The sequence below is a fragment of the Sphaerodactylus townsendi genome, linkage group LG06 (genome assembly GCF_021028975.2).
Source record: "Sphaerodactylus townsendi isolate TG3544 linkage group LG06, MPM_Stown_v2.3, whole genome shotgun sequence".
Taxonomy (NCBI): domain Eukaryota; kingdom Metazoa; phylum Chordata; class Lepidosauria; order Squamata; family Sphaerodactylidae; genus Sphaerodactylus; species Sphaerodactylus townsendi.
This window is the reverse complement of record NC_059430.1, coordinates 52845941-52873631: the sequence shown is the minus strand read 5'-3', so window position 1 is coordinate 52873631 and position 27691 is coordinate 52845941. Positions and strand designations below refer to the sequence as shown.

At 41.8% G+C, this 27691-nt stretch overlaps 1 protein-coding gene across 1 annotated transcript in view; it reads left to right on the top strand.

The window, feature by feature from the left end:
* Positions 1 to 610: 610 nt before the first annotated feature.
* TMTC2 (transmembrane O-mannosyltransferase targeting cadherins 2) overlaps positions 611 to 27691 on the top strand; it is a 261000-nt gene continuing 233919 nt past the window's right edge. Inside the window, exon 1 of the mRNA XM_048499966.1 lies at positions 611 to 1187. Coding sequence (XP_048355923.1) covers positions 1105 to 1187 — 83 coding nt within the window. The 5' untranslated portion in view covers positions 611 to 1104. The remainder of the gene's footprint in view (positions 1188 to 27691) is intronic.

The window sequence follows — 27691 nt, the reverse complement described above, 5'->3', positions numbered from 1 at the left end:
TATAAATGTAACAAATAAAATAAATAAAATAACACACACCGCCTTTCCATCATTGTCGCTTCCAACACCCCCCCCCCCCTAATTTCAATTCCTCTCAAGGGAATTGCACGCACGCACCTCCCTTCTGGTCACTTCTATTAAAGTTTTCAAAACACAAGCAAAAGCTTGCTTCAAAAAGTAGTCCCTGTATGTGGCGTCTGAAGACAATTATTTTTAAAAAATAGGTAAGAGGGGTGCCTTATGAAGATATACGGCGGGCGGGCTGAACAATGGCAGTGGCAGCTTTCTACCCTCAGCCCGCTCGTCGTGATCTTTCCACCTGACTGGCTACTGAGCTAGGGGAGCGAGGCGAGGGTGAGGGTTGGTAACAAAAGCGGTGCCAGTCTGCGTCTTTCCCAACTCTTGACCCGCTTCTCCTCCTTCCCAGTCCCTTTCCAGCCGCGGGCTTTCCTCCAGCGACGAGCTATTTGTTTCAGTGGGTTCCTGTGTGAAACTGAAAGGGAAAGGCGGAGGGAGAGAAGCCCCTCGCAGCGACAGAAAGCGAAGGCGAGAGAAGGGGTGGGGAAAGGGGCGGACTGAAGGGGGGACGGCACGCAAGCGCGATGGGAGCTTGGAGAGCCCCATGCGGGCGCTCTCCGAGCCTCAGCAGTGGCGCTCTCAGTTCAGCCGTGAAGGGGCCTCCGAGCTGCAAGGTGGTGGAGACGCGGAGAGACACCCCGGTGTTGGGGACAGGGGAGCCGCCGAGCTCGCTCCGGCCAAGCGGCTTTTCGAGGCGGAGCGCCCGCCGCTCTTCGGTGCCAGCCCCGGCCAGTCATGGGGTAAAGGGAGTGAGCGGAGCGGACGGAACAATAAAAGCTGCTGCCGGCTCCTCCCGCTGCTGACTGACTGCTTGGCCAAGTGCGGCTGGCGGGTGGAGGGGGTGGGGTGGAAGGGCCGCGATGCTGGACGCTTGGAGGTGCTGACCAAGCTGGGGAGCAGAAGCGGAGCGAGACGGCAGGAGGAAAGGCGCGCGGCGGATGCTTTGCGCGACCGGGGGGCGGCGGCGGCGGCGCGGCGGCGGCTAGAGACGAGGGCGGCGGCGGCGGCGGCGGTGGCGGAGGAGAGATGATCGCGGAGTTGGTGAGCGGCGCCCTGGGGCTCGTCCTGTATCTTAACACTCTCGGCGCGGATTTCTGTTACGATGACAGGTAGGTGTAGGAGCTGGCGCTGGCGAGCCGGCAGGCGCACAAACCCGGCAACAGCACGATGCCGAAAGCGGCGCTGGGTGTGTGTTCTCGTGTGAAAGGCGAGCGGCTTGGAAGTTGTGGCTGCCGCACGCAGCGCCGTGTCCTGGCTGAACATTCATAATGGCGTGAATCCCCATCCTCGTACCTCCGCTCATCTGTCATTCACCTGTTGAGGAAGGGTTAATCTGTTCATTCTCTCCCTGATTTTAGATTTGGGAGCTTAATCCCGGGTTTTTCTCTCCCTTCTCGAAAAGGGAGGGACCTAGCAAAAGTACTGTAGAGGACACCAGCAGTTATCTGACTTGTCTCTGCTGTCAAGTTAGTTTGCTTGTACTGGGGATACAGACAGTGGGATTCGAACAGCTGAACAGCTGAATAGTCGGAGTATGCAGCGAATCTCTCCTAATAAAGTTATTATCTCCAGTTTTTTATTTTTTTAAAAATGTGATCTCCCTTTCTAGTCCATTTGTAGGAGGTCCTTAAATTGGGGGACTCAGAAATCACTTCTGGGTAGGGAAAATTCTGAAAGTGAATGTGTGTCCTGTCTCTTTGAGACCAGTTTTCTTCCCTTCTTTAAAGCTGGCATCTAATTAATAACAGACCATAACACCATAGTAGTACCAAAGGGGAAAACTTTTCATCTGTTTAATTGTTTCATTTGCTACATGGATGTGCCTTCCTGTTCCTTTCTGGAGCATTTGGCACATTCTTAAAATTGACACATGAGACTGCAATCCTAACTAAACACAACGACCTGAGAGTAGACACAACTGAAGAGTAGCAAGAATAGGCAGATATAGGATTGCACTGATAGAACAGCTAAATGGTGAGTGTGTACCTAATTCCTAACATGAATCTGACTAGAAACTTGACTGGAAATTGGGATCTAATTTAGATCTTTCCTCCTGGGATGCTAGAAATATGCCAAATTTCATTATAGCTATTCAGCAGTGAGTGAAAGAAACTCTGCACATGTTCTTGTTTGTAGTTATATTCAGAGGGGGAGCTCCAGCACTGAAAATATATTCTGAAGGAAATCCTCTAGCCTGAAATGATGTCTTGGAACAGGAGTTGCTGCTTTAATGTTGTTGACTGTGTTGGCTGGAAAACCTCAGTGGCCGTGTTTAAATGTTTGCATGTTTGTCTATATGCATTGTCTGCTGGGCAGTGCTTGTGAAAGCATTTCTATTGTGTTCCTTGGACTTGTATGCTCAACATTCCTTTATGCTAATTAGTAAAGATGAAACCCTCAAGGCTTGAATTTGTCTCTAGCATTTGAGTGAGTTTGGGCTGTTAATAAGAGTTGAACTGTGTTGTCTAAGAAACAGCATTGATTTCTAGAGAATGTCAAACTTGGGCTGGTGTCTCTACCAGTTTCTTTCCGAACCGGGCATGTGGTTAGAAATTGCTGAAAAGCTCCATTAGCAATTAAAGAAAATTCGTATTTGCACCTTTTCCCGGTGACTTAATCTGATTATAATTAAAACAGATTCACAATTAAAGTATATTAGGGAGAACTTCACGCACGACTAAGCTTATGAGCCATCCTGGGGTGTTTGCATGCTCCATTGATGTTAAACCATCCAAAAGTGAGCATAGATTTACTTTGACAGTTTTTCATCGTCCCTTCCATATGTGGAAAGTGAATGGGTCTCTTGGGTAAGGCTGCACTGACTTTCAGTAGAGTGGCTTTGTATTGACGGTGCACTCCTTGAATTCTCATACAAGGGAGCAATTTGATACTACAGTATGTAAAAAGTCTAAGCTGTGATGGTTGTAAAATCTGTTAATGGTTCATCAGCAATTCTGCCTTCATATATCTATTAGGTTACACTGTTATCAGCAAACACTTGATCTGAGCCTCTGAAAATCTCAACTTCTCTTATATTAGTGTGAAGTTGTTGAAGCCCAAAGCAAATGGAACAGACTCGCAGAATTAACTATTGATAGAAAACATGTTACAAAGTTTCTAACAGATTGTTAAGTAGGGGAAAGAATCTGCTACTACTTTGAACTTTCACCCTCCCTTAACATTGTATTGTACCTGCTATAGTTAGCAGTTACTACTGATTCTCTATATTGTAGAAATGATGAGTACCAGTTTGTGATTCCTATTGTCTCATTCCCTAACAGTGGCAGATTAACAATCAGCAACCAAACTGTAAGGTTTTCACAGAGTTATAGGGTGAAGTCTTTTTTTCTTCAAGTATTTAACCAGATTGAAACTGCTTCCATATTGATTGTATTTAACCAGATTGAAACTGCTTCCACTGCTGCACATATTTACAGACAGTTTAAAGATTTAGAAATCTGATTTTGTTATGCTACACATGGTAGATATATTCTTCCATGTTATGTACAAATACTGCAATAGCATTGTCGGGTCTAGAAAAAGCCTGGACCTGTCCAAACATTTGAGAATGAGCTGTTTCATGGAGTTTCAGAGTTTCAGCTAGTCTGCAGTAGAAGAGCTAGATTCAAATCCAGATATCTGACATAGGAAGCTTTGACTCTTGAAAGCTTATTACATCAACAATCTTGTTGGTTTCTAAGGTACTACTGTGGTGCTCATTATTTCTTTACCAAATATCAAGCCAACAGAAGAGAGTTTTAAGTAGCTTTATTTGCAAAGAAAAGGGAGCCGTCCCCACATGGGCAGACTCCACTGAAACAGTATATCCACAGCATATTTACTCCCTTCTCCTGAATTCGCCTCATCATCCCTGTTCGCCTCATCTTCACCTTATCCTCCCTAGCATTAAGGTATGTTCCCCCATTGGCTAGGGTACTTCGAGTCACAACTTTTCAGTCCGCCTATTTATTTGTTACTCCTTAATATGTGACCCACTCCCATATTCTTCTTGTATGTTCGTTATAATACAGTTTGTCATCAGAGCAGGAAGAGAAGTTAGTATGCATTAGCCTATTAAGCATGCTCAATACGTACAATCTGATACAAGCCTTGCCTTTCAGCCTAGTCATCCCATGGTCTTATTTTGTCCTGCCACAAGCGTCCTCTCTTATGACTCATCTCCTCATTCCCAGTAGAAAACACATTTCTCATTTAACACACTACTGGACTTGAAGTTAGCTCTATTTTAGGGAGGACACTAGGTTATCTGAGGGTACAGACTGAGAATTTTAAATTACTTTAAATTAGCTAAAGTTGAGTTGTTCAAACAAACAGTGTGGTATAGGATCTGGGAGACCCCCAGTTCAAATCTCTACTTTCCCCTAGAAGTTAGATGGGTAACTTTGGACCAATCACACAGTGTCAGCTTAACCTATCTCTTAGCCTTGTTGTGAGGATAAACTGGAGGAGTGGGGAATGATACAAGTCACTTTAAGACCCATTGTGGAGAAAGGCAATATATAAATGAAATCCATCGCATAAATATAAAAGTCTGGATTTTTCTTGGTATGACATATTTGTGTCCAAATTTCATTCTTCCATGTTATTGGTGCTATTGGAAGTTAATTACAGACTATTTGCTTAGGATGGGAAAAATAATTGTGTAGGTAGCATTAAGGTTGTAATAGGTCAATTATATTTTAACATACAGATTTGTCTAATTCATTTAATAGCTGTACACATAAACACTTCTTGAATTTCGAAATTCATTGGCATATGTGATCAGGAAGTATTGATTATGCTGTGCTGTAGGTCAGTTAATTAGAGCATTTTCAATTACTGTAGGAAGAAAAGGGAGATGAAAACTGCAAGCTAGTAAATTATGCTGACCATTGGGAAGTTGCATAGAATGCGGCTGTAGAAATTGTGAGCTGAGCTGCAAAGTGAAATGTTGTTTTCAAGGTAGAATCATCCTTCCAGTCTTACTAGGTCAAAACTGTGCATTTGTGCTTTGCAGCTATTGATCACTTCAGGAGCAATGCCAAATTCTTGAGGTTCCTGGACTACCAAATGTGGCATTTAACTTAGAGTGATTTCCTTCTTAATGTAGTGATCAAGATTACTATACTATATAAAGGTGCCTGTAATTGTTTTCTGGATTTTACTAGGTTGTCTAAGATTAAGTGGTGTCATAAAAACCTTCTAACAGCAAAATCAATTTCTTAATGATAAAAAAGTAATGGAAAACAATGAGCTTGACTGGCATAGAATAAAATTACTTACTTTCAAATAACTTTCATATGGCCAGATATTGCTTTCAAACAGAGCTGGATGAATTCTTATGTTCATATTTAAATTTATGGAAGAATTCTTGTAGGCATGATAATAGGAACTAATGAGTATGTGTTTATAACCTTATTGACTACACTAGGTGAAACTTGAATTGAAGTACCATTAGTTCAAAGCTGTGATCAATTCAAAAAGCATATGCTGTGTCTCAATCAAGGTCTGAAAATGTATATTGATTATGTAGATGTTGCAAAACAACTGTTCTCCCTCCTCTCACCCTATCAGATTTAATGTAGTTCAAATGATTGATTAATGGAAGTGTGATGTAGTAAATACAAGGAAAAAAATAAAACCCGTAACTATTAATTCTTGGGATGTAGCTATATATTTCATGAAGGTAGGGTTTAGGAACCAAAGATTTTTATAGTGAGTATTCTTTTCTGCAAAGTATTTAACTTAGACTTCTGGCAGAGCAGTTTATTAATTTTCGGCCAGGACACAGAACATTGTTATTTTGCTTGCACTGTGACTGCTAATATATATTTTTTCTACTGCCCCTCTGTACTGCAGTAAAAATTGTGCTACTTGGTTGATTGGCTGGCCAATATAATATCAATATAATAGCAAAACAACTTGCTATTGATACATAACTAGACTATCCAAGATACTAAAGGCTACAAATAACTGAAATGATCATCTAAAGGTACTTATGTACCTGAAATATTCATCTGCTTTTTTGGAGTTTGGACTGGGAGTTCTATCTAGACCCTGTACCTTCAGTTTGACCAGGCAGCGCCTGCATCAAAAGACTAAAAAGCCTGAATAACTATTCTAGGACAATTACTGAGCTTTATTATTTTCTTCCCTGCTTTGCACTGCTTCTGTATTTATATGTTTCTGCTCATTTATTTTAATAAACCTTAGTAATTATGTTCCTGAAGTATTATTTGGGTTTTAGGGTTTCAGTCTAAACTCACTACCTTACAGCTTCCAAGTACTTCCTTCCTTCCTTCCTTCCTTCCTTCCTTCCTTCCTTCCTTCCTTCCTTCCTTCCTTCCTTCCTTCCTTCCTTCCTTCCTTCCTTCCTTCCTTCCTTCCTTCCTTCCTTCCTTCCTTCCTTCCTTCCTTCCTTCCTTCCTTCCTTCCTTCCTTCCTTCCTTCCTTCCTTCCTTCCTTATTCGATTTATATCCCGCCCTTCCCAATAGGTCTCAGGGGCAGCAAACATCAATAAAACTACACAAATAATCATACAATATAAAGAATCAGTACCGACATAGCGGTATCATTTAAAACATTTACAATGAATAATAGAAAAAGACAGATGGCGAGAAAAACCCTAACCAGACACCCATGGGAGGCGACGGTGTTCCAGTCAGGCCGGTTGGTACGATATAAAAGCCTGGCGGAAGAGCTCAGTCTTTCAGGCCCTGGTATGTCTCTCAGGGCCCTAATCTCAGCTGCAAGCACATTCTACCAGGTAGGGGCCAGGGTCAAAAAAATCCTGGCCCTAGTGGTGGCCAGCTGAACCTGTCTTGGGCCAGGGACCTCCAGTAAGTTCCTCCCACTTGTTTGTACAACTCAATTGGCAAGGGCCCCAATTTGCAGAGCTGACTTCTGGATTAACACCTGGTAGAGACTTGGTCCCTTGGTGTCTCGGCTGAGAGTTTAAAGGGGTTGGTGATGGCTTGGTTCCTTGGACACTGTGGAATTTCTTCCCAGTAATGTGCATGTTGCTCTTTGACCTTCACTCAAAGGCTTCCTGTGTGACAAGAGGGCTTTGACAATTATTGTAGGCTCAGGAAAGATGGAGATAAAGTGATTCTGGGAACAGGTGTGCAAAGAAGCGATGGTGGAAAGGCAAGAGCAAATTAGTTGGTTTTAGTGCCATCGGATTAGCACAGCAAGAAATGATGTTTTAATTTATGTGTTTGTTGTATGCTGCTCTGAATCCACCATGGAGAGCCCATCATATAAATCAAAACAAAACTAAATTAATAAGTCATGGGCTAAAGTATTGTAAGTAGCTATGAAACCCAAGGAAGTATAATCATATAGGTTTTATGGCATGTGGCCAGACAACCTAGTTATAGAGACAGGCAACACACACACACACACACCACACACACGCGCGCGCGCGCGCACGCACACACACACTGTGTGTGCGTGCATGCAGGTATAGATAGTACAAATTTAAGGAATGCGGAGGATCCATCTTGTTTTTTCTTAAAGAGATGTGTAGTGAAATGTAAAGTGCAATTGATCAGTTTGGGTAAGGTCAGAAGTTGTAGCCCTCTGGAACTGTGACTATTTTTCTATTGATAGTATTTCCCCAGCAATAGCAATCTTTAGAGTCTAACAATAGTACTATCAGCTGAGTTTTCTGTAGCCTTTTTTTTTTTTTTAAAGGCTTCCTGGCAGTATAGCCACCTGTGACAGATTGGAAAGAAAAGCTGACTTTAAAATGCAATTCTGTTAAAGCAAATTTACTGTTTACCTTCAGGGTGGAACAGGAAAACTTGGGAACAGTTGAACCACCTGATTGGCTGTGGTGCTCTGATTAGGCAGGTAACAGTGTGATGCAGAAAGAGAGAGGAGGTTAGCTCTCCTTGTCAGAAGTATAGTACAGTAATATTTGAGTCAGAAGAATTATCTTGGGGAGCACAAGAACTAGGAGTTCTTTGTGAATGGCTTTTTGGTTCTGTTAAGACCTATTTTTCTTAACTGTGAAAGAAAACTAAACTCTGTGGGGAGTAGGTCAGCCAAGAGAGTGACTGATTCTACTGGTATTGGCCTGAGACAGCTGAGTTTAAGCAGTTGATACACATACACTGTATATTGGCAGGGTTTGTTGTAGGGCCAGGTTTAATAAACTGAAATAAGGACTTTTCCTAGCGAGAGGAGGGTTCTAATATATCAGTTTGTCTGGAATGTAGGGATTTGCTTTAAATTTATCTCAGTAGAGAGTTTATGTTTTGTTTGTGGGTTTTACCTAACAGAAAAGGGTGTATGTTTGTGTGTGTTGAAATATCTCTGAAACTATCATCTAAGTAATCAAGTGCTGTGCTAAAGTAATCAAAACTATAAGTCTATGTGCCATAATATCTCTTGCCTCCTGCCTTATTTGCTTCAACCATCCATCTCTAAGGCCGTTTCCGCACGGCCCATTTATGACGGCCTGGGGGCGCCAAAAAAGGCGCCCCCAGGCCGCCGTTCGCACAGGCGCCGCTGCTGCAATGCAGCAGCGGCGACCTGACTCTTCTTCCCCCCCCAGGGCGGCGTCAAGCCACTCCTAAACAACAACCCTTGTAAAGGGTTGTTGTTGGGGAGGGAGCGTCTTCCCTGTATGCTGGTGCTTAACCAAGCCCAGCCGGGAAGACGCTGTCTCCTCGTCTCCTGCTTTACTATCCGCGGTGTCCTCCTCGTCGCCTCGCGGGGCGTCGCAGCCCCGCCCACACTGTCCTCCGACCTCCGAGGGGGTCGGTGCGAGGGTGCATGGGCGGGCTGCGACGCTTCCCGCAGGCGACTGGTGGGAGGATGACTGCGAGTGGGGCGGGGGAGGGCGCCAGAGAGCGGCTATCACGCGGAGCCGCCTGCCGCTCTGCCGACCTCTCGCTTCCTCCCGTTAGCTGCATGCTTGCATGCGAAACAGGGCTTGCGCTCCTTGCGCCGCCCGCACTCTTGAAGCGGTGTGTGGGCGCAAGGAGGCTTCGTCTTGAAACGGCCCCAAGCTTCTTAAAGTCCTTTCCTTCACCATCTCCCCTACCTGTTTAATAAATCTGAGTTCTTGTTTAAGTTTAGATCTGTGTCAGTATATTTGTTTTACTGTGCCTAGCGTGGGGAGTGTTTGAGAGTGAAAAAAGAAAATAAAAGTCAGTGGACATCCTTTGCCTTCTCGTTGTGAACAGGACTGAGGGAAAGTGCTTTCAAACAAATTGTACCTTATTTCTAAAGCACTTCAGTCTCTGAAGTGAAAAGGTAGGAAAAATAAGAGTCAGTGGTTTACCTGCCTTGCGAAGCTGCACACCCAGAGAGGAGCTCGCGTGGGTGTCTGCCGCACCACCATTTTCTTGTAATAAGAATGTGGAGGTTCCCTTTAGTCACCATGACTAATAGTCACTGGTAGACTTGCATGAATCTATCTAATGCCCTGTCTATGCCTGTGGCCATCACTACATCCTCTGGCTGCAAATTCCACACATTTTAATCACTTACTGTGTAAAGTAATATTTATTTTTATCTGTCCTGAATCTACTTCCCATTAGTTTCGTTGGATGCCCTCAAGTTCTGGTATTTTAGAAAAGGGAAAAGAAGTTCTCTATGTCAACTCTTTCTCATCCATGCATAATTGTATGTGTTTATCATGCTTCCCCCCTTAGTAATCTTTTTTCTAACATAAAAATCCAAGACTCTTCAGCCTTTTCTTGTAGGAAAGATGCTCAAACACCCTAATTTTTTTGGGTGCCCTCTTTTGTACTTTTTCCAGCTCTGCAGTGTTCCTTTTGAGATATAATGACCAGAACTGCACACAGTATTCCAAATGAGATCTCGTCATTGATTTATACAGATTATATTATCAGCCATTTGATTTTCAGCTCCTAATAATCCCTAACACAGAGTTTGCCTTTTTTCACTGCTGCAACACAGCCATTCTTTCTCAGGCCATTTCTGCACAGCAGCAGCAAACGGCTCTCCACCGGCATAATTTGTGGATGCACAGTCCAATCTTCCAGTCTTTCCAGTCTTCTGATACAGTGGGTGAGTTTAGTGATAGGTCACTTATATGGGTTAGTAGATCAGCAGTCTCATATTAAGGAATGTGTTGTCATAAGGACGTAGAGATTTATCAGTTTTTAATTTCCCCAGTAGACCTAGAACTTCATCTCTTATCACTTCAATTTGACTTGGTTCTTCAGACCTTTTCCTGAAAATAGTGAATGTGGCCTGGGTACATGTCATCTATAATTTTGAAATGGGAATATGCAAGTGAGAAGTTTTATACAGCTGAAAAACTCTTTAATGATGAATAAATGCCATCAGCTTTTATAGGAATGCCAGTGGCTTAATAGTTTTAACATCAGCACATAAATGTGGGGACATAGCACATGTGTCTAGTCACTTTAAAATCTTTTTTAAAAGAGTGCCCATCAACATAATGAAGTTCTCCAAAATGCAAGAAGAAAGAGTGGGCTGAGAAAAATGACAGTAGCTACATTTAGTAAAAGCCATCAGGTGTTTTATGTGTGACTTTGTATTACAGCTGGTGCATTCAGGTAAAGAGGTGTGAAAGATTTTGAAACAAATACAGGACATTGATACTGCTTCTCATAGCTCCTTAAGCTGGGTGACTGATATGTGATTACTGTATTCCTGTAGTTAGATTTTTGATTCATGAATGTTTCAGAACCCTGGAGACTGCATTGCTTTACCAATTTATCAGGTAGTACACTAGTTGATCCTGTAACTATAGGATTCATACAGCTATATTGATTTGTTTGAATAATATAATATTGTTTGGCTTTCCTTCAAAGTGTTTGGATTTGCAAGAGTTGATGTCATAAATGGTGTTTAAAAGATTGGAATTGGAGTCATTCTTTTTTGTCTTGTTTCCCTGATCATCTTGGTTCCTCTCTTTATAATCACTGTTTAAGATTTATTGTAGGCTCAAGGTATGCATCATTTAATACCATAGGTTACACCTGGAACAAAAAAAGTTTTTGTTATGATTGATTGAAAACTTCTGACGATAATTGTAATTGTTAGACTTCATTTAATTAATCATGTTACTTGATAACTTACATCAAATGAGGACATGATATTGCTTCTTTGGCATCTTTGGTAATTACATTTTTGGTGAACTGATTATAATAACATTATTGTTGATAGACTGAAATGAGTGGGAAAACTCAAATGTTCAATATGGAATTTACATTTGCAATCCTTTGCCATTGATCTTCTGGGTTCTTGAACTAATTTTGATCTCACTATGGTACAGTTTCGGATTGTTGAAGTTTGTTGACCTTTGAAGTTTTTCAGGCTTTGAACTCTTTGTGTCCCCTCATTCGCATGACTGATCATGTGCATTCCTCTTATCTCTTTTCAAAGGCCTGAACAGACTGCATGGACTGGTTGTCATGTTGACAGAAAACCATGCAATGCTGTTGGTTTTCAACTCATTGCAAACAGTTTAATTCTACATTGTACCTTTGCACCCAAGTGATATTTTTATGGTGAATTGTTCTTTGATTAGAACTGATGGTGGTCTGAGAGGGGAAGGGAGAAGAGGAATGTAATTTCTATATGCTAGATATTTTACTTCTATAATTTTAATGTGGTCTTTTTTAATGATCACACTTGCAGTATTTGTTTTGAATGAACTTTTTAAAAAAACCCTGAGAAAATGGATTTTGGAATCAGGGTTTGGCATTTGCTACAATAATCTACGGGGCTTACATCTCAGTTTCCACAATTTCTCTTCCCAGGAACAAGTTACTTTGCATCAGGAAAATTATTAATCTTGGTACAGTACCTTATGTTAATATTTTTCATTGCAACAATGACAGGTTTTCAAGCCATTAAGATGACTTGCAAATCAGTATTATGGTTTAGATCATACATATAAGTACTAGTCATAATGACAGTACATTATAAGAATATACTTCTTGCTTTACACTTTGAAAGTCAATATTTTTCCTTTAATTTTCTGGTAGAAGGTGAATAATCTGTGAAGTTCTTGTGGTAGAGCTCCTTAACTCCTCTAAAGTAATTGTCCAATTCATTGTTGGCCACCTCCTTCCCAGGAGCCATGAAAACTACATCTGTACATCTCCCAGACCCAGCTGGTATTGGAAGCAAAGACTAATAGATAATTGAACCAAGATTTTCCGCATGAGACTACAAAGCATTGTAATAGGCTAGGGGTCTGAATAGCAGGATTCTTTCTCTATTCATAGAGCTGTTGCTGAACAAAGGAAATATTGAACTTTGACTCTCTGGCTAGCTAGGATATATGGCAGACTTATGAAAATTGTATACTTTGCCCACCACACTTATAGTCTTGCTTGTTGTGACCAGGACAAGCATTTATGAATTTAATTCTTTTTAAACTGCTAGGTACTAGCTGTTAATTTGCAAGAATCCTCTATTTTCATTGTTAGGATAACTGTGTAATGTCATGGTCCACAAATATTTATCACTGGAATTGATACTATTCCTACATTTGGGGCATTAAGGAGTTTGTCTAATTAAAATGGAAAGGGATTTAGGTGATCAAGGAAGATGGTTTCAGTTGACTGGGTCTGATATATTTTTTAATGTTCAAAGCAGAAACAGTCTGGCTGAAAAAAAGATGACATAAATCACTATATAAATCACTTTCCGTGATCTCTTTGAGGCCATTTGCTAAAGATTGTACTGAGGACCTCAGCACTTGGATATCTGTGAATTTATTTATTAACATTTAAATTCCACCTTTCCTTGTGCCTCAAGACATCTTACAATATTAATTAAAAAACATGTTCAGTTAAAATAAAAAATAAGTTAGCAAACCCCAAATTGTCCCCGGCAATTCTAACCTTAAAAGATGCCTGCAGTTCAAGCCTCCTCAAAAGTCCTGGCAAGGAGGCAGGTAGGCCTTACAGTGTTTCCTGAAGATCTCTAAGGAGAGGTCCCTTCACATTTTTAGGGAGCTCATTCCACAGAGCTGGAAAAGACCCAGATTCTAATTGATGTCGGGCCGGCTACCAGGTAACCAGTAGATAACTGATGTTTGTAGTTGGTGCACAGAGACATATGGAAGGAGTCGGTCCTCCAGAATTCATTAGCCAATAAATATATACATACTGAGTTTCACCAAAGAGGATTTTGTAAGGCAATGTGAGCCTTGTCGGCTTAGAATACTTGCTTTTGATTAGACTGTAGAGGTGTTGAAATATTGGGAGGGGAAGTGGATCCAACCGCTCATTTGAATTCATTGTTAAAGTAGAATGTAGCAATGGTAACCTTGGCTGCCCACATTTCTGGCAAACTAGAACTGATGTATTGGTGACACTGAGCTTGAATGATTCATTGATTAACAGCTCCCCCCCTCCCCAGTTGCAGTTTCTCCTCCGTCAAGTGGTGAAACTTGAATCCAGGCAAGACATATATGTTGCCAGTGGAGAAAATTGGTAGGATGGTTTGGCTTTGTTAGATCTGCTAAGAGATGTGTGCAGTCCACCAGGGGGAGCCGAGGTTGAAAGAATCATGGAAGTGGCACACGGGCACGCTGACACAGGTGCCTCTTGCAAGGGGCAAATATGCTGGCTGAGGGTGGGGGGAATATGCTAGCAGTGGGATGCTGGGTGGCTCCATAGTACCCAAACCTGGAAGCTGCCACTGTTCTGGTGCTTCTTCACAACAGGTTCTGACATTGGTTGGGCATTCCAGGGGTATTCCTGGTAGTAGAAATGGCTTTAGTTGGCTTCAACAGGGCTTTCAGCCTGTGCCTGCCAACAACTTACACAATGAAAACAGCAAGCATAAGCTGTTGAGAAAGAACAATGAGTTGGGGGGAGTATTTCTGTTGTTTTTTCATCCTCTCAATGCCTTCCCAATCTTGGTTGGAGGCAGTGTGGCAGTGCTGCTGCCTCTGCCATGAAACTCCCCCCCCCCCTCTGGATTGCAGTGCATAAATCTTATTAGCCTGGTCTTGGAAAAGCAGGTAACAGCATTGTCCAAGTCAGGATTGCCAAATTTTATACTTCTTCTAGCTGTTCCTTTAATATCAGTTTTACCTGCAGTAACTACGAGATGGTAATATTTATTAGCGTGCCACAAACAGCTCAAATGTCTGTTTCTGCATATTAAGCCTCTATTAAATTTGCTCCAGGCCAGCTGACACATACACTCAAAGTCTGACTTTTCCACTTACATCAGACTTTTAGGTTCTCAAATCTCCTTAGTAGGGCAGACCTTGCTCTGCTAATCCATATCTCTGCAACCTCTAGACTGGATTACTGTAGCATATTATCTGTGGGGCCGTATTTGAAGACAATTGAAAATATGCTTGCCTGCTTGTTAACATGCACTGATCATACAGTGGTGCTTTTTAAATGGCTCCACTGGCTCCCTGATTACTTCCAGGTTCAATTGAAGGTGATGGTTTTTTCAGTTAATGCCCATCATAACCTGGAATCATCTATGGGGAGACAATCTCTTCCTCAGTTATGCCTCATAGACCAATGCTTGTTGAAGGAGCTTCCTCAGAGTGTCACAGTTGTTATGTGTGGCAGCCTCACATCAATAGAACAATTTTCCCAATCTCAAATATGTTGTTTTTATTATCAGATAGCATTTGTATGAATATTATTAAGTTATTTCTGTCTGGGGTGATTAATATGATGCTAGTTTCAAATATGTTATCGTTAAACTCTAGTGATTTTTTTTCTACCTATATTGTGTTTCTTGAGGAAAGTGACTTAAAACAGTTGTTAAATGGGCTGGACTGTGGTTGTCAGCTCCCTGGAGAAAAAGAAAATGCCCTGTCCATTTAATGAAGGCTTAATGCCATATTGTTTGTTAGGGGATGTTATTTATTTCCATGCCCCAAAACTTTTCCCACTTTTTTTTGTTTACACAGGGATTCTTCTACTGCAGTGTCCCTAGCTGAGGCAATCTGCCATTTTGCCTACCCCCTGTTTCCTTGTAGTTTCCATGCAACCTCCATTTGGGGAAGTTGCTTGCCACTTTTTTCCCCTGTCAACTTTGGTCTAGTGATATTTTTCTAGACCATGTCAGTTTCTTGTCAATTTCACTGGGTCTATTACTCCAGCAATAGACCTCCAGCATAAAAATGTAAAAAAAGAGAAAGCCCTTCTAAGCCTTCTGAAATGATGGCCCAAAGATTGGGCAGACTGCTATGGTGTTGGGAGGGGGGAGGCAAGGAGGAGCAAGAAAACCCAAAGAAAGCTAAATGCAAGCTGATCTCCTTCACTTTTCTTTCGAAGGCAGAGGAAAAGGTGCACTTTCAGAGCTTTTGGAAACCACATGGATTCTCTGATCTGAATGCTGGGTGACTGGGTGATTGATCTGAAGGCTGGATGACTGCTGAAGAGCGGGAAACATGCATAACCGAGAATCAAACTCAAAGGCTCATCTCCGCGATTAACAGCAAAAATAATGCACCTTTCAAGCTGCTTTTCATTAACTGCTTTTAAGCCATTCCACACACAGCTTCAAAGTAGCCCTGAAAGCAGCCCTTGAAAGTGCATTATTTTGCGTGTGTGGAATGAGCCAAAGGGAAAGTATGTCCAATGCGAAGGCCATGCATAATGCATAAATGGCCAGCGTTTGTTGTTTCTTTCATCAGGTACAAAGTTTTACTTATTTTGGAGCCTAGTTTAATCTAATGAGAGAGAGCTGGCTTTGAATGGCTCTGAAAGTTCAGTCCATGAAAAGTACCCTCTGCTGCTATAACCCGGTAGTTTTCTATTGGAAGAGATCTTATCATTGACTGGGTTTGCAGTGGTAATGGGGGTCATTTGTGAATTGACTCTATGAAAGGGAAAAGGGAGAAATGTAGAATATTCCTGACTTTGCTTCATCTATTTAGTTGGGTATAGAGAGAGTTGCTAATGTGGCCAATTGAAATAAGAGGGCTTGTGGAGCATGAACATGTATAGCTAGATACTGCAAGTGCTTTACCCTCTTGCAGCATTAAAACTTTGCTGGAAGTATACAGTAATGGTAACCTAGGGTTGAATATCAGGCAGTCTGAGTTGATCCTTATTATCCAGGCACATTATGGCTCTGTAGCCTGGGTAATAAAGGTGATGTGGCTAGGAGATCATGAGATTACATCTTAAAATGAGATTGGGAGGACTTTTTGGGAGACCAGGGAGACTTTTTAAGAGTATTTTCCTATTTGTATCATACATTTCCATAGGGAAACAGGGAAACTGCTAATAATGGTAGGTTGTAATTTTGCAGCAGTAAATGGAACTTAATCTTTGCATTCTTGGTGGTACTTTTGCTTTCACAGAAAGAGAAATACTAGTTGTATATAACAAAACAGGTCACAGAAGTAGTTTGTTGTAATTGCAAGCTTTCTCTTTCCGGAGTCACACTACACTTTCCCAGCCATTCCTACCATATAATTGCAATTCTATTACTATTGGCTGTGCTTGAGATGCCTGCCTCATTTTGCCTTCTCATCCAATATCCTTTAGTTTCAATGGGTTTCACTTGCTTATAGATTGCTGAAAATTTGAATGCAGGATTGGGGGTGGAACATTGTTCTATTGCAGTGGTGGCGAACCTATGGCACGGGTGCCAGAGGTGGCACTCAGAGCCCTCTCTGTGGGCACGCGCAAACCCCCCACCACATCTAGGCTGGCCTGGGCCGCTGGGCTCGATTATTAGCATTAAACCTAAGACCTAACTTTGGGGAAGCAGTGTAGGAAACCCTGGTAAGTGCTGTTAAACCCCACTGATTTCAATGCAAAGAACTAAAGCACAATCCTTTACCTGGGAGTAAGCTTGGTTGCTGGCAATGGGGCTTGCTTCTGAGTAAACCCTCCTAGGGTTGTGATTCACCCGTCGGAAGAGTTGCACGGTTGCTTCAAAGCAAAGCCACCGACTACCACCAAGCTTACTCCCAAGTAACGCACACCTCGGAGCCAACCGTTTTTTCTAAACTAAGACCTCAGTATTCAGGTTAAATTGCCTTGTTGACACTTTGCGATAAATAAGTGGTTTTGGGTTGCAATTTGGGCACTCGATCTTGAAAAGGTTCGCCACCACTGTTCTATTGTGTCCTTTTTAATAGTAGAAATGTTAGATTTAAGAAAAATGAGATTAGGTTAACAAAAAAGTCTGTTAATAAAGGTGATTGTTAAATCAACACGATACACATTTTTCCTTTCTCATCTCCATCTTGTTGAGATGTGCAGTTTCTATTTTCACATTTAAATTGATCAGTATGTAGCTGTGGTCTGAAAAATTTAAATGAAATTTTTGGATTTATTCTTTTGTTGTGAAATTTATTTGAAGCAGGTATTTGTATATGACTTGCTATTCTTTGGCAGAGGGCTGAAGGTTTATAATAAGATGCCCATCACTATGGTGGACAGGATGTGCGGGGAGACCTTGTATATTACAGAGACCTTGCTGGGGAAGTAATATACATATTCTTATTGGGTTCCTTTGTGGCATTGCTCTCAGTGACAGTTAGGCAGTTAGTGTCAAGGCTTCAAGTTTTACCTTTGTTGCAATTGTTTCTCAAAGATGGATTCTGCATGGACCCAGGGAGCTGCATGGACCCAGGTAGACCCGAAGCCCTTCTCAAATGTGTGTGAGGCGGTGCGGCCCACAGTGGCGCCTCTGCACGAGGTGCGCCACTTTTTAAAATTTAAAACCTACCTCCTCTTCCTACGTGGCTCTGTCGGGACAACCCCCCCGGCCCTGGCAACGCCCCAGGGTTGGAGGGCAGAAGTCTCCCCTCGTCTCAACAGAGCTATGTAGGAAGAGGAGGTAGTTTTTTTTAAGCGTTGTGCCGAAAAATGGCGCCTTCCACCCTGTGCTGTTCACTCAGCACCGGATGGATGCTGCTGCTTTTCAAAAGACTTGCTAGTTTAGTGAGTCAACAAAACATCGTTTAGAGGAGAAAAGAGTGGCACTGCATCGATGTGGGGGCGGCAGCCGTGGGAAGTTCCCCTCCAAACTGTGTTTTTACTGGGCCGACACCAGTTTTGCTCCAAGGAGAATCCGCCTAAGTGTTGTTCTTTAATTTATAAGAGTGAATAGCAGTCAGTCATATTGGAAGATTTCAGATACTCATTAACTTTTCCCTTACTCTGTATGAGCCCATATGCTGAATCAAATCAGTTCTAATCTATACTGTAATTTTATTTTTGGTCACACTAAACAGTTCTTTGAAAATAACCTAATTTCATTTAAAGAAAATAATTTGCTAAGTGAGAAAATTCCATGCTGGGAACAAAATTTGCAAGAAATATGAGTACCAGGCAGTGATGATGAAATTTAATTGGGCAAGTGGCACTTTTAATCACTGCAGTCAGTGTTTAAGGTAGCAAAATAATTTATAATATATTTTTTAAACTTCGGTAGCCAAGCAGTTTTTATATTCTGTATTAAGGGCAAGTAATTTGTTCAGTATGGATGGACACACCAGGAATTTATTCTGCACTAATATGCATATTTACTTACATGTAACCTGCATGTCACTGTCATTGATATGATGTTAACAACGAAAGTTGATAGGTATTTTGTTCATCTGTCACTCTTCTGAAACCATGTCCTCAAAATCCATAGTTTTTTTAAAAAGTTTGGTTTTTTTGTCTCTTTATAGTTTGTAAACATTATTATGATATTTACTATTCATGCAGCACTTTTTATAGCGTTAAAAACTTTAAAGCTTTTTTGAGTACCACCTCAATTGACTCCTTCCTTGACGTGTACAAACAGTAATGCTTTTTCTAATGCAAACAGTACAATCATAACATGACACTAAACCAAGAACAAATTAAGGTAAAAGTGGGGGGAGGGGGAGGCAGTACTGAATAATATTTCCGATTCTTAGTCCTGTAATATATTTTCATGCTTGAAGTTACAATATTTAATTTTTTCAAAATGTCTGGAGATCCACATCCATGGCATATGCAGTAATAAAAATGAGTCTGTCCCAATGCTTCTTACTTTTGGTGGAATTCTTTACTTTCAGGCTATCCACAGATCATCCAGCTGTTAATGGAATGCTTCAGAGAAACATTTATGATGGTTTGTATTATCCCCCTTTGCGGGGATATAATTTAAAAAAGCTGTATTGAAATGAATTTTTCAGAACTCAGTTGAAAGTAACCCAGCTTTTGGGGTTACCAATCTCATGTGAAAAAGAACAATCTCTGGTTCATTGAATCTCCAAAAACACATTGATGTGTTTTGGATTTCACATATATTCATGTATATGGTTAGGAATTCTTTCTGGAAACTAGCATGCTTTCAGTGTTGTCTTTTCATTGGATTAATTTCAGATTTTTGCTTCTCTGTGGTAAGTGTTCTCAGAATTGCCCATGATATCTCAGCACATTTTGTAGTTCCATGAAGGGATCTACAGCAGAATTGTGTTAGTTCCAGGATTCTTTGTTGGAAGTCTTAACAGTTAACCTGGAATGGAGATTTGTGTGTACGTTGTGGTGATATACACGCAAAGGAAGCCAATGGCAAACTACCTCTGTTAGTTTCTTGGCTGGAAAACCCTACAGGGTTGCTGTAAATTGGCTGCAACTTGATGGCACTTTACTTACATGCTCATTCACATGCTCATGCACATGCAGGTATACACACATACACAGATATGCATACAAAGTTTTCTGGCTTGTCTAACATCACTCATTGAAATAATGGTTGAGTTGAGACATATAGCAATATGTATTTTATCACAGCAAATCAATTTATCATTTCTGATTAATGTAACCAAAACATACTGCAAAACATCTTCTAGGTTTATTTCAGCACTTGTTTGTTAGCTAAAACAAAACCATAGGTGTGATACCTAAGTGTGATACCATAGTGTTCTATTTCTTTGTAGAAGCACTATGGTATCATTTACATAATTGTGTCCTTTCCATCTTTTGTAGTGATAATTCTACTGTTGTGTTGTACCAGATCCACATCTATGATTCCATGATCAGTGTTCAATTCAAGCCTGTTGGAAAACATGAAAATAACTTTAAAAAAACTTTATACAAGTGAAGCCACTATCCTGAGATTTTTTTAAATAAAGGAAAAGGAACAATTTTGGGGACTTAGGTTAAAACAAAATGTCTCTGTGAGGGAAGAACATGCTTACAAGAAAATAGTGCATAAGTAGATAGTGGACCTAGGAGGGTTTGGATCGAGAGTTTCCTTACATCTCCTGGGGATTTCAGATCAGCAATGTTAGTCTTCCTGTTCCATCCATAGTTGACCTGTGGATTGCACAGATTACTACAGACTGGACACGGAGGTATTCAGAATGCTCCTTGGTCTATCAAACAACAGATCCAGCTCATCTCTCTGGCTGTTTCTGCGCAGCGGCAAGAAATGGCTCTCCACCGGCATAATTCATGCTGGTGGATGCATGAGACCATTTGCGACCTGCAGAGGTGGCTCTGCATGGAGCCGTCCGTGGGTCATCCCGTTCACCTACCTCTCCTCCCTGTGCAGCTCTGGATGGCTGGAGGAACACGCCCATGCTGCCCTCCAACTTCTGGGGGTCGGAGGACAGCATGGGCATGTCCCTCTGGCCATCTAGAGCTGTGCAGGGAGGAGAGATAGGTGAATGGGAAATTGGAGGGGCCAAAAGCGGCGCCCTCGCACACAGGGAGCGAGTTTCAAAAGTGGTGTTTTTGCGCCAGTTGGGGGGAAGGTGAGCATGGCACTGCTGCGATGCAGCAACACCAGTTGTGTGAACAGTGCCCCAGGGTCAGTGCTTTTACCATCTCTAGGGTGCTGTTTTTCGGCTGTGCAGAAACAGCCTCTAAAACCATTATGTCTCTGCAGTGCTGTGTAGTGCCACTTTTCTAGGTAGCGAGCATACTTTTCCCCTTAAACCTGAGAATTTTGACCTGAAAAACACATAGATCTGCTAGGTGTCTTGAGATGTACTTTGTGCTTGGGTTGTTATATTTAAAAGCCTGTATGGCTTTTTTAAATATAAGGAGGAAAAAACATTGTGGAATTCCATGGAGGAAACGTTTTATTTCCTGCCTGAAAATGTTTTAAAAGGATTGTGTGGAAAGGGCCAGTACCTGAGAGAAAACGTGTTGAGATTCCTTGAACAATTAGGATGGTTATAAACTAGCTGATGCAATGTTCACAGAACAACTGCATTCTCTTGGAGACGGAGGACATCTTGATGGGTGATTTCCACCCCATCTCAGGAAGGCAGGAAAAAGAATTCTGTCACTTTCTGTCTAGGTCTGGACTCCATTTTAGCCAGTATTTTTCCTTCCTTGACAGGGAGCGCATGGAATTATTTGGACTCCTGCTTTAAGCTCCTTCTTTGTGACTCTTAGTAGTGACCCGTCCTCCTGTCCTCCTATCTTTTGTCTTGTCTTCTGTACCCTTTTGTGTTGAGGCTTTACTGCCTTACTCCTCGCTCCTTAAGAGTGTTTAATACCCCTAGGGAATTTCTAGCTGCTGTCTCATACCCATGAGCCTTTGCTGAATATGCAAATTATCCTACCCCCCTAGCCCTGCTTCCTTTTGCAAATTCTAGGGGCTGCAGGGGGACAACTTCTCTCTCTCTCTCTCTCTCTCTCTCTCCCCCCCCCCTTCCCTTTCTTTCCCTAGGGGTTACTGCTTGCCGCCTTCCTTCCCCACATCGCTGGTTGCCTCCTATTCTTGAATGAAAGGCATGTCTCTTCTTTGCTCTTTCCAGCCGGGTGGGAAGGGGGGGGGAGCTGACTGGAGAGAGGGGTGGATTGGGTGCGTTGTGATTCCCACGGGAGGCTGCTGTCATCTGGCTAGATCGGGATGAAGGTCCCCAAAAGAACTCCCATCAACTACATACACAGAAAGGCCTGAAACAATACATTCTAACATTTACAATACAGCAAAAATAAACAACTTTCTTCCCACTAGTTCCCAACAACTTTGCAGTTACCTTAAACAAGGTGTTAAGAGCTTATAAAGAAATAAATCAAGGTCCCAGCCTGGTAGCCTTGCTTCCTCCAACTTCACCAGTTTTTGCAGCCTTCTGCTGCTTTGAGTCTCTACCCCTTTCTGGGTCAACCCATTCTGAACATAGGGCTACACCAGCCTGGCAATTTAACCTGAATGCTGAGGTTTTAGTTTGGAAAAAACAGTTGGCTCCAAGGTGCGCATTACTCAGGAGTAAGCTTAATAGTAGTCGGTGGCTTTGCTTTGAAGCAACCATGCAACATGTTAAACTGGTGAATCTTGACCCTAGGAGGGTTTACTCAGAAGCAAGCCCCATTGCCAGCGATTGAGCTTACTCCCAGGTAAAGATTAGCACTTTAGTTCTTCCCATGAAAATCAGTGGGATTTAACAAGCTCTTAACAGAGTTACCTACACTGCTTCCCCAAAACTAGGTTTTAGGTTTAATGCTAATAATCTCCCTGAAATAATGACATTATTATCATACTGGGGGCCTGGCGGGGGGAGGGGTGTGCGGCACCTCGCCTTCCATTCTGTCGGCATTTACAGTAAGCAACTGACGTTGTCTCATTATGTAAACCTCACTCACACCTTCCTTCCAGGAGGACTGTCTCGCCTACTTTTCATAGGGAAAGGGAAGGGGCAAGGGAAGAGGCCGCCTCTGGAGCTCCAGGCACGGTGCCTCACGCTTCCCATTTCCTAACAGCATCACCTCACCTAACAGAAGTGCGGTGTGTGTGTGTGTATGTGTGTGTGTGCATGCGCAGGGGGGATGTACTTTTCCCAGGGCAGAGCATCGAGGGTGAAGGCATCCCTTTCCCTCTGCCCGCTTGGCTGGCTGCCTCCTCACCTTTCCACCGGCAAGGATCAGAGGAAGCCACTGGAGCAAACCCAACCGATGACTTGCTTTTGCAGGGAGGGCTCCTCCGGGCAAGATCTGGATTTTTTTCAGGGCAGGAGGTCTCCCTGCAAAACTGAATTTGGGGATTTTGCTGAGCGCACCAAGCCTAGGGACCTTTCAACATCTCTCCTCCCCACCCTGGGCTCCCACGCACTAAAAGTTCCATCGCTCTCTCTCCCAGGGGAGGGGGAGATGACAACTCGCGTGCCCACAGAGAGGGCTCTGACTGCCACCTTGGGCATGAGTGCCTAGGATCTGCAAAAGGAGGCAGGGCTAGGGGGGGCAGGATAATCCTGCAGAGGATTAATAATTTGCATATTCAGCAAAGGCTCATAGGTATGCTATAAACAAAATTTAAAATTCATTTTTAATTTTAGTTTCATACCTTGTCCATCCCAAAAGGGCTCAGGGCAACAGCAACATGTTAAACCTACATTACAGGTAAACATTATAATTTTAAAAATACTCACCATAACTTTAAAGATAGCCCAAAGGCAGGACCTGTCTGATAGCAACCCAGCTATATTAATATATGAAGCCAGTATGGCTCTGTGTAGCTAGGGCTTTCTGGAGCACTTGCACTCGTGCTCAGCCTGGCAGGGGTGTGTGGCCATGTTGGGCCATTCTGTGCCCTCCTCCACCTGGTGATGCCTGTGAGGCAAAGCCTCCCCTCTCTCTTTGCTGTGGGGGTCTTTCCCAAAGCTTCCTCTCTCTGCCATGAGGTGGGAAAAGAGGGAGCTGTCAAATCTACCAAAGCCTTGGATCTCCATCAATAACTAATAATAAGCCCGTAGGGAGGGCTTTTTTCAGCACACAAAAATGGGCTGAAAAAGCTTCAGAAACTTATATCTATGCGTGTATACACGGTAGTGCTCAGAATGGATCCTACTTTCAAACGAAAAGCCAGTTCCATGTTCCATCTGCAACAGGACATTGTTATGCCCACATTCTGTCCTCTGCCATCACATCCTACAGAACGTTCATGACATACCCTGGATGTTAGAAGAGCAGTCAAGTATTCATAATCAGGACTGACTCCATATGACAAACGCAGACTGTCTTCATCAACACGTCTGCTCCTAGGTTAGATCTTCCTATGTCCATGGCATCCATCAGTTCAACTGAAGGCCTTTGTTATAGAGGCGAATAAGGTGCTGAATATACCAGTTCCATCTGTTGTTATGGGTCATTCCACTTGTTCTGCAGCCACCAATGCAGCATTTTGTCATAATATTTCAGTGGAACAAATTTGCAGAGCTGCAGTTTGGTCTAGTCCCTCATCATTTGTCAATCACTACAAATTACAATCCTGGGGGGTTGCTGAAACTGTCTTTGGATGGAGGGTCCTCAAACACATCATAGACACTCAACGATACCTCACCCTAATTAGGAACACAGCTTTGGGATGTCTCATCAAGATGTCCTCCACCTCCAAGAGAATGGTCCATTGGATACTCACCGTGAAGTATTAATAAGTCTTCTCTTGGTGGGCAGGAAGACATCTTGGCTCTCCCTGTACAATGATAGTGTCTTGTATGGGTCCTGGGAACTCTTCTCTAGGAACCCCTTCTTCAGGCCTGTTATGTACTATCTTTCTACTTATCAGGTTAAAGTTAACATAGACTTTTCATGTCTTTCTTGAGTTGTGTGTTAGTTGGAATGCTTTCCTTTTCTATGAACTGCTTGGTCAGGTGAATACTGGCTAAAATGGAGTCCAGGCCTGGACAGGAAGTAATGGGATTCTTTTTCCTGCCTCTCTGAGATGGGGTGGAAATCACCTATCAAGATGTTCTCCTGCCTACCAAGAGAAGGCCCCTTCACGGTAAGTATCCAATGGACCAATTTTTTGATATTATCATCACTGCTTCATAAGTCTTCAAGTGGGCTCTATAACTCACTCTGCAGGTTTCAGTATGAGGTTTTTTTTTTGCCAGTGCCTTTTTAGACATCTTCACAGCCCTCTTTTCATTATTTGCTCCATGATAAACTACAGGTCTGCCTTCTGCTCCAGGGCTGGGAAATGTTGATGAGAAGCCGTTTTGTCAATAGTTTCAACGTTGTCCTGGAATGACTGCAAACTCAAAAACAATCTGCTGGAGATGTGACTGCTAGAAGTGTATAAGTAAAGGGATTAGACAGACTCATGGATAGTAGGACTGTCAGTGGCTAGCCATGGTGACTAAAGGAAGCCTCCATGTTCAGAGGCAGTCAGCCTCTGAATACCAGTGCCAGGAAGTAACATCAAGGGAAGGACTTGGCTTCTGTGCCCTGTTATTGGCCCTCCAGTGTAATTGTCTGGCCATTGTGTGAGACAGAATACTGGCTCGTTGAACCACTGATCTGATCCAGCAGGGCTCTTCCTATGTTCTTATTTTTTACATTTATATAGAACTATATTTCCAGAACTATGCTACATATTCAAAATCCCATGACATAGCCATTTCAGAATATACAAAAACACTCTACATTGTGAAAACAAACATTTAACATGTTTCTTTATATTTGTATTATACATTTGAAAATGCTTTATATTGCACAGACTGCTCTTGGCCCAGCAATTACCTCTCTTGGAGACCACTTAAGGAATCCACATAAGCCTCACTTCTTGGAGAAAGTATCTATAAAAATTTAACAAATTTGTTTAACTCTAAGGTAAGGATGCAATGGTCTTTTTACTTAGTAGCTGTGCCTAGAATACAATTTGGTTACTCAAAGATACAGATTGATTTTTACATACTACTGCATATGGGGATGCCTGTACAATATGCACAGAGCTCTTTCCCTGTGCAGTCCATCCTTGCAAATATGAACAACTCAACTGTTACATGTGCACAATGGGATCCTCCTCCTACCACTTCTTAGTTGACCATGTAGTATTTTGTATGCCACAGACCATTAACTACGAATGGGAGGATCTTTCCTACTTTGTAGAGGCAGGAAATAGCTTCAGATCTCGCTAAGCCCCTACCATACAGTTTGCTTGCAGCGGTTGTTGTAGTGGTTGTGCAGTAATGCATTCCTCTAATGCATGGCTTATTGGGTATTGCAGCACACTTGCAATGTGATCCAGGTAAGAGCTGGGAGAGCATAGATACCCTGTGAGAATTCTTTCCTGCACATGCATCTCTGTGAAGTATTCTTGCATACAAAGATGCAAGTGTGCAGGTTCAGTACACTTTTGTGATTGACATTAAGTCCCTCTCCTGAGAGATTTGAGGAGAAGCAAAGGTGCTTTCTAAATAGTGTAATGGGTTTAGAGAGGCAGAAGGAGCAAGTGGCAAATTTGTAGGCTGATTTCATCTGTGTATTTGAATCGTCATGAAATACAGCCATCAGCCATATATTAAAGGAAAATATTGTAAGATAAAGTATTTCCCAAGCAGTTTATCATACCTGTTCTAATCTGTTTGTCTCTCTAAAGCTTCAAAATAGGTGGGCATAAAATGTACACATTTGTCTTAAAGGCAGTTAATCATTTGATTGACCTATGTTGATTTGTTTGTTCTATTTCTACAGAAGTCAGTAATGTGCATATTCTGATTATTCTAACAAACTACAGTAAAACTGGCATATCTAAACAGAGGAGGTAGGGAGGGGGCAAGAAAAATTAGTATAAAATTTTGACTGGAGCATTACTCTCTAATCTGTTTTTAGACATGTCTAGTCAGCAGTATGAAATTTCTAAGTACTGCACATTTTCAAATTAGAAATAATCCATAATTTCTGTAGTCAGAATATTGACAAGCAATTATCTACTGGGCAGTCTTAGCAAAAGCCATGGATGTATTATATTTACACATGTTTCTTGTGTAATTTGGAGTTAAACATGTGTATCATGGATTATTTTCATAACTATGGTTAAAATATTTTGTAATTTAATCTATAACAACAATCAGTATAATTCAAAGATATCACATTTGTGCTAGTTAATTTTGTTGTTTTAAATAAAATGATTTCATTGATGGGATGAGAGTATCATGTCTCAGGGGTATAACATTTGCCTCTCATGCCACAGGGTGCTACAGGGTTGTATGTTCAGCCCCCCCAGTATTTCCATTTTTCTCCCCTCCCCTAGGATCAAATAGCAGTTGATAACAAAGACTCCAAGACTCTGGAGAACTGCCACCAAGCTGAATAGGCATTGGCTAATCTTGATAGATGGATGATCTGGCTCAGTATAAGGCAGCCTTGCATCTCAGCCAATGATTGCTCACTGTTGTGAGTCATTTATTTGAAAATCACTCGAGTTAACTCTTGAGTACATTAAATAAACCAGAATCACAAGTATACAAAAATACTACCTCTTTCCCTGAAAATAAGACGGTGTCTTATATTCATTTTTGCTCCCCAAGATGCGTTGTCTTATTTTCAGGGGATGTCTTATTTTTCTGCTCCACAGCTGCATGCTCTGGTGTTCTGTTCATATTGCTCAGAAAAATCATGTGGCATGTCAGTTCTGAGTCACTGAATGAACATCACTGATATATTGGAATAAGATTCTAATTTGATTAACATAAAACTTAGTAAAAGAAAATGTAAACATGTACATAGTGTGGGCTACATTTTAAAAAATGAAGTGAAACCATATTTTTTCTTGGAAATAATTTTTATTTTCATTCATTTGTTTAAAATATGCAGTCTAATTAAAAACATTCAGGGCATTAGTGAATGAACTGAGCATAATACCAAAAACAGCATTCTGTTTCTTTTCATTGTTGCAGTGTATTTTGCACTTTACAAAAAAATTATGGTGCAGGCTGAAAAA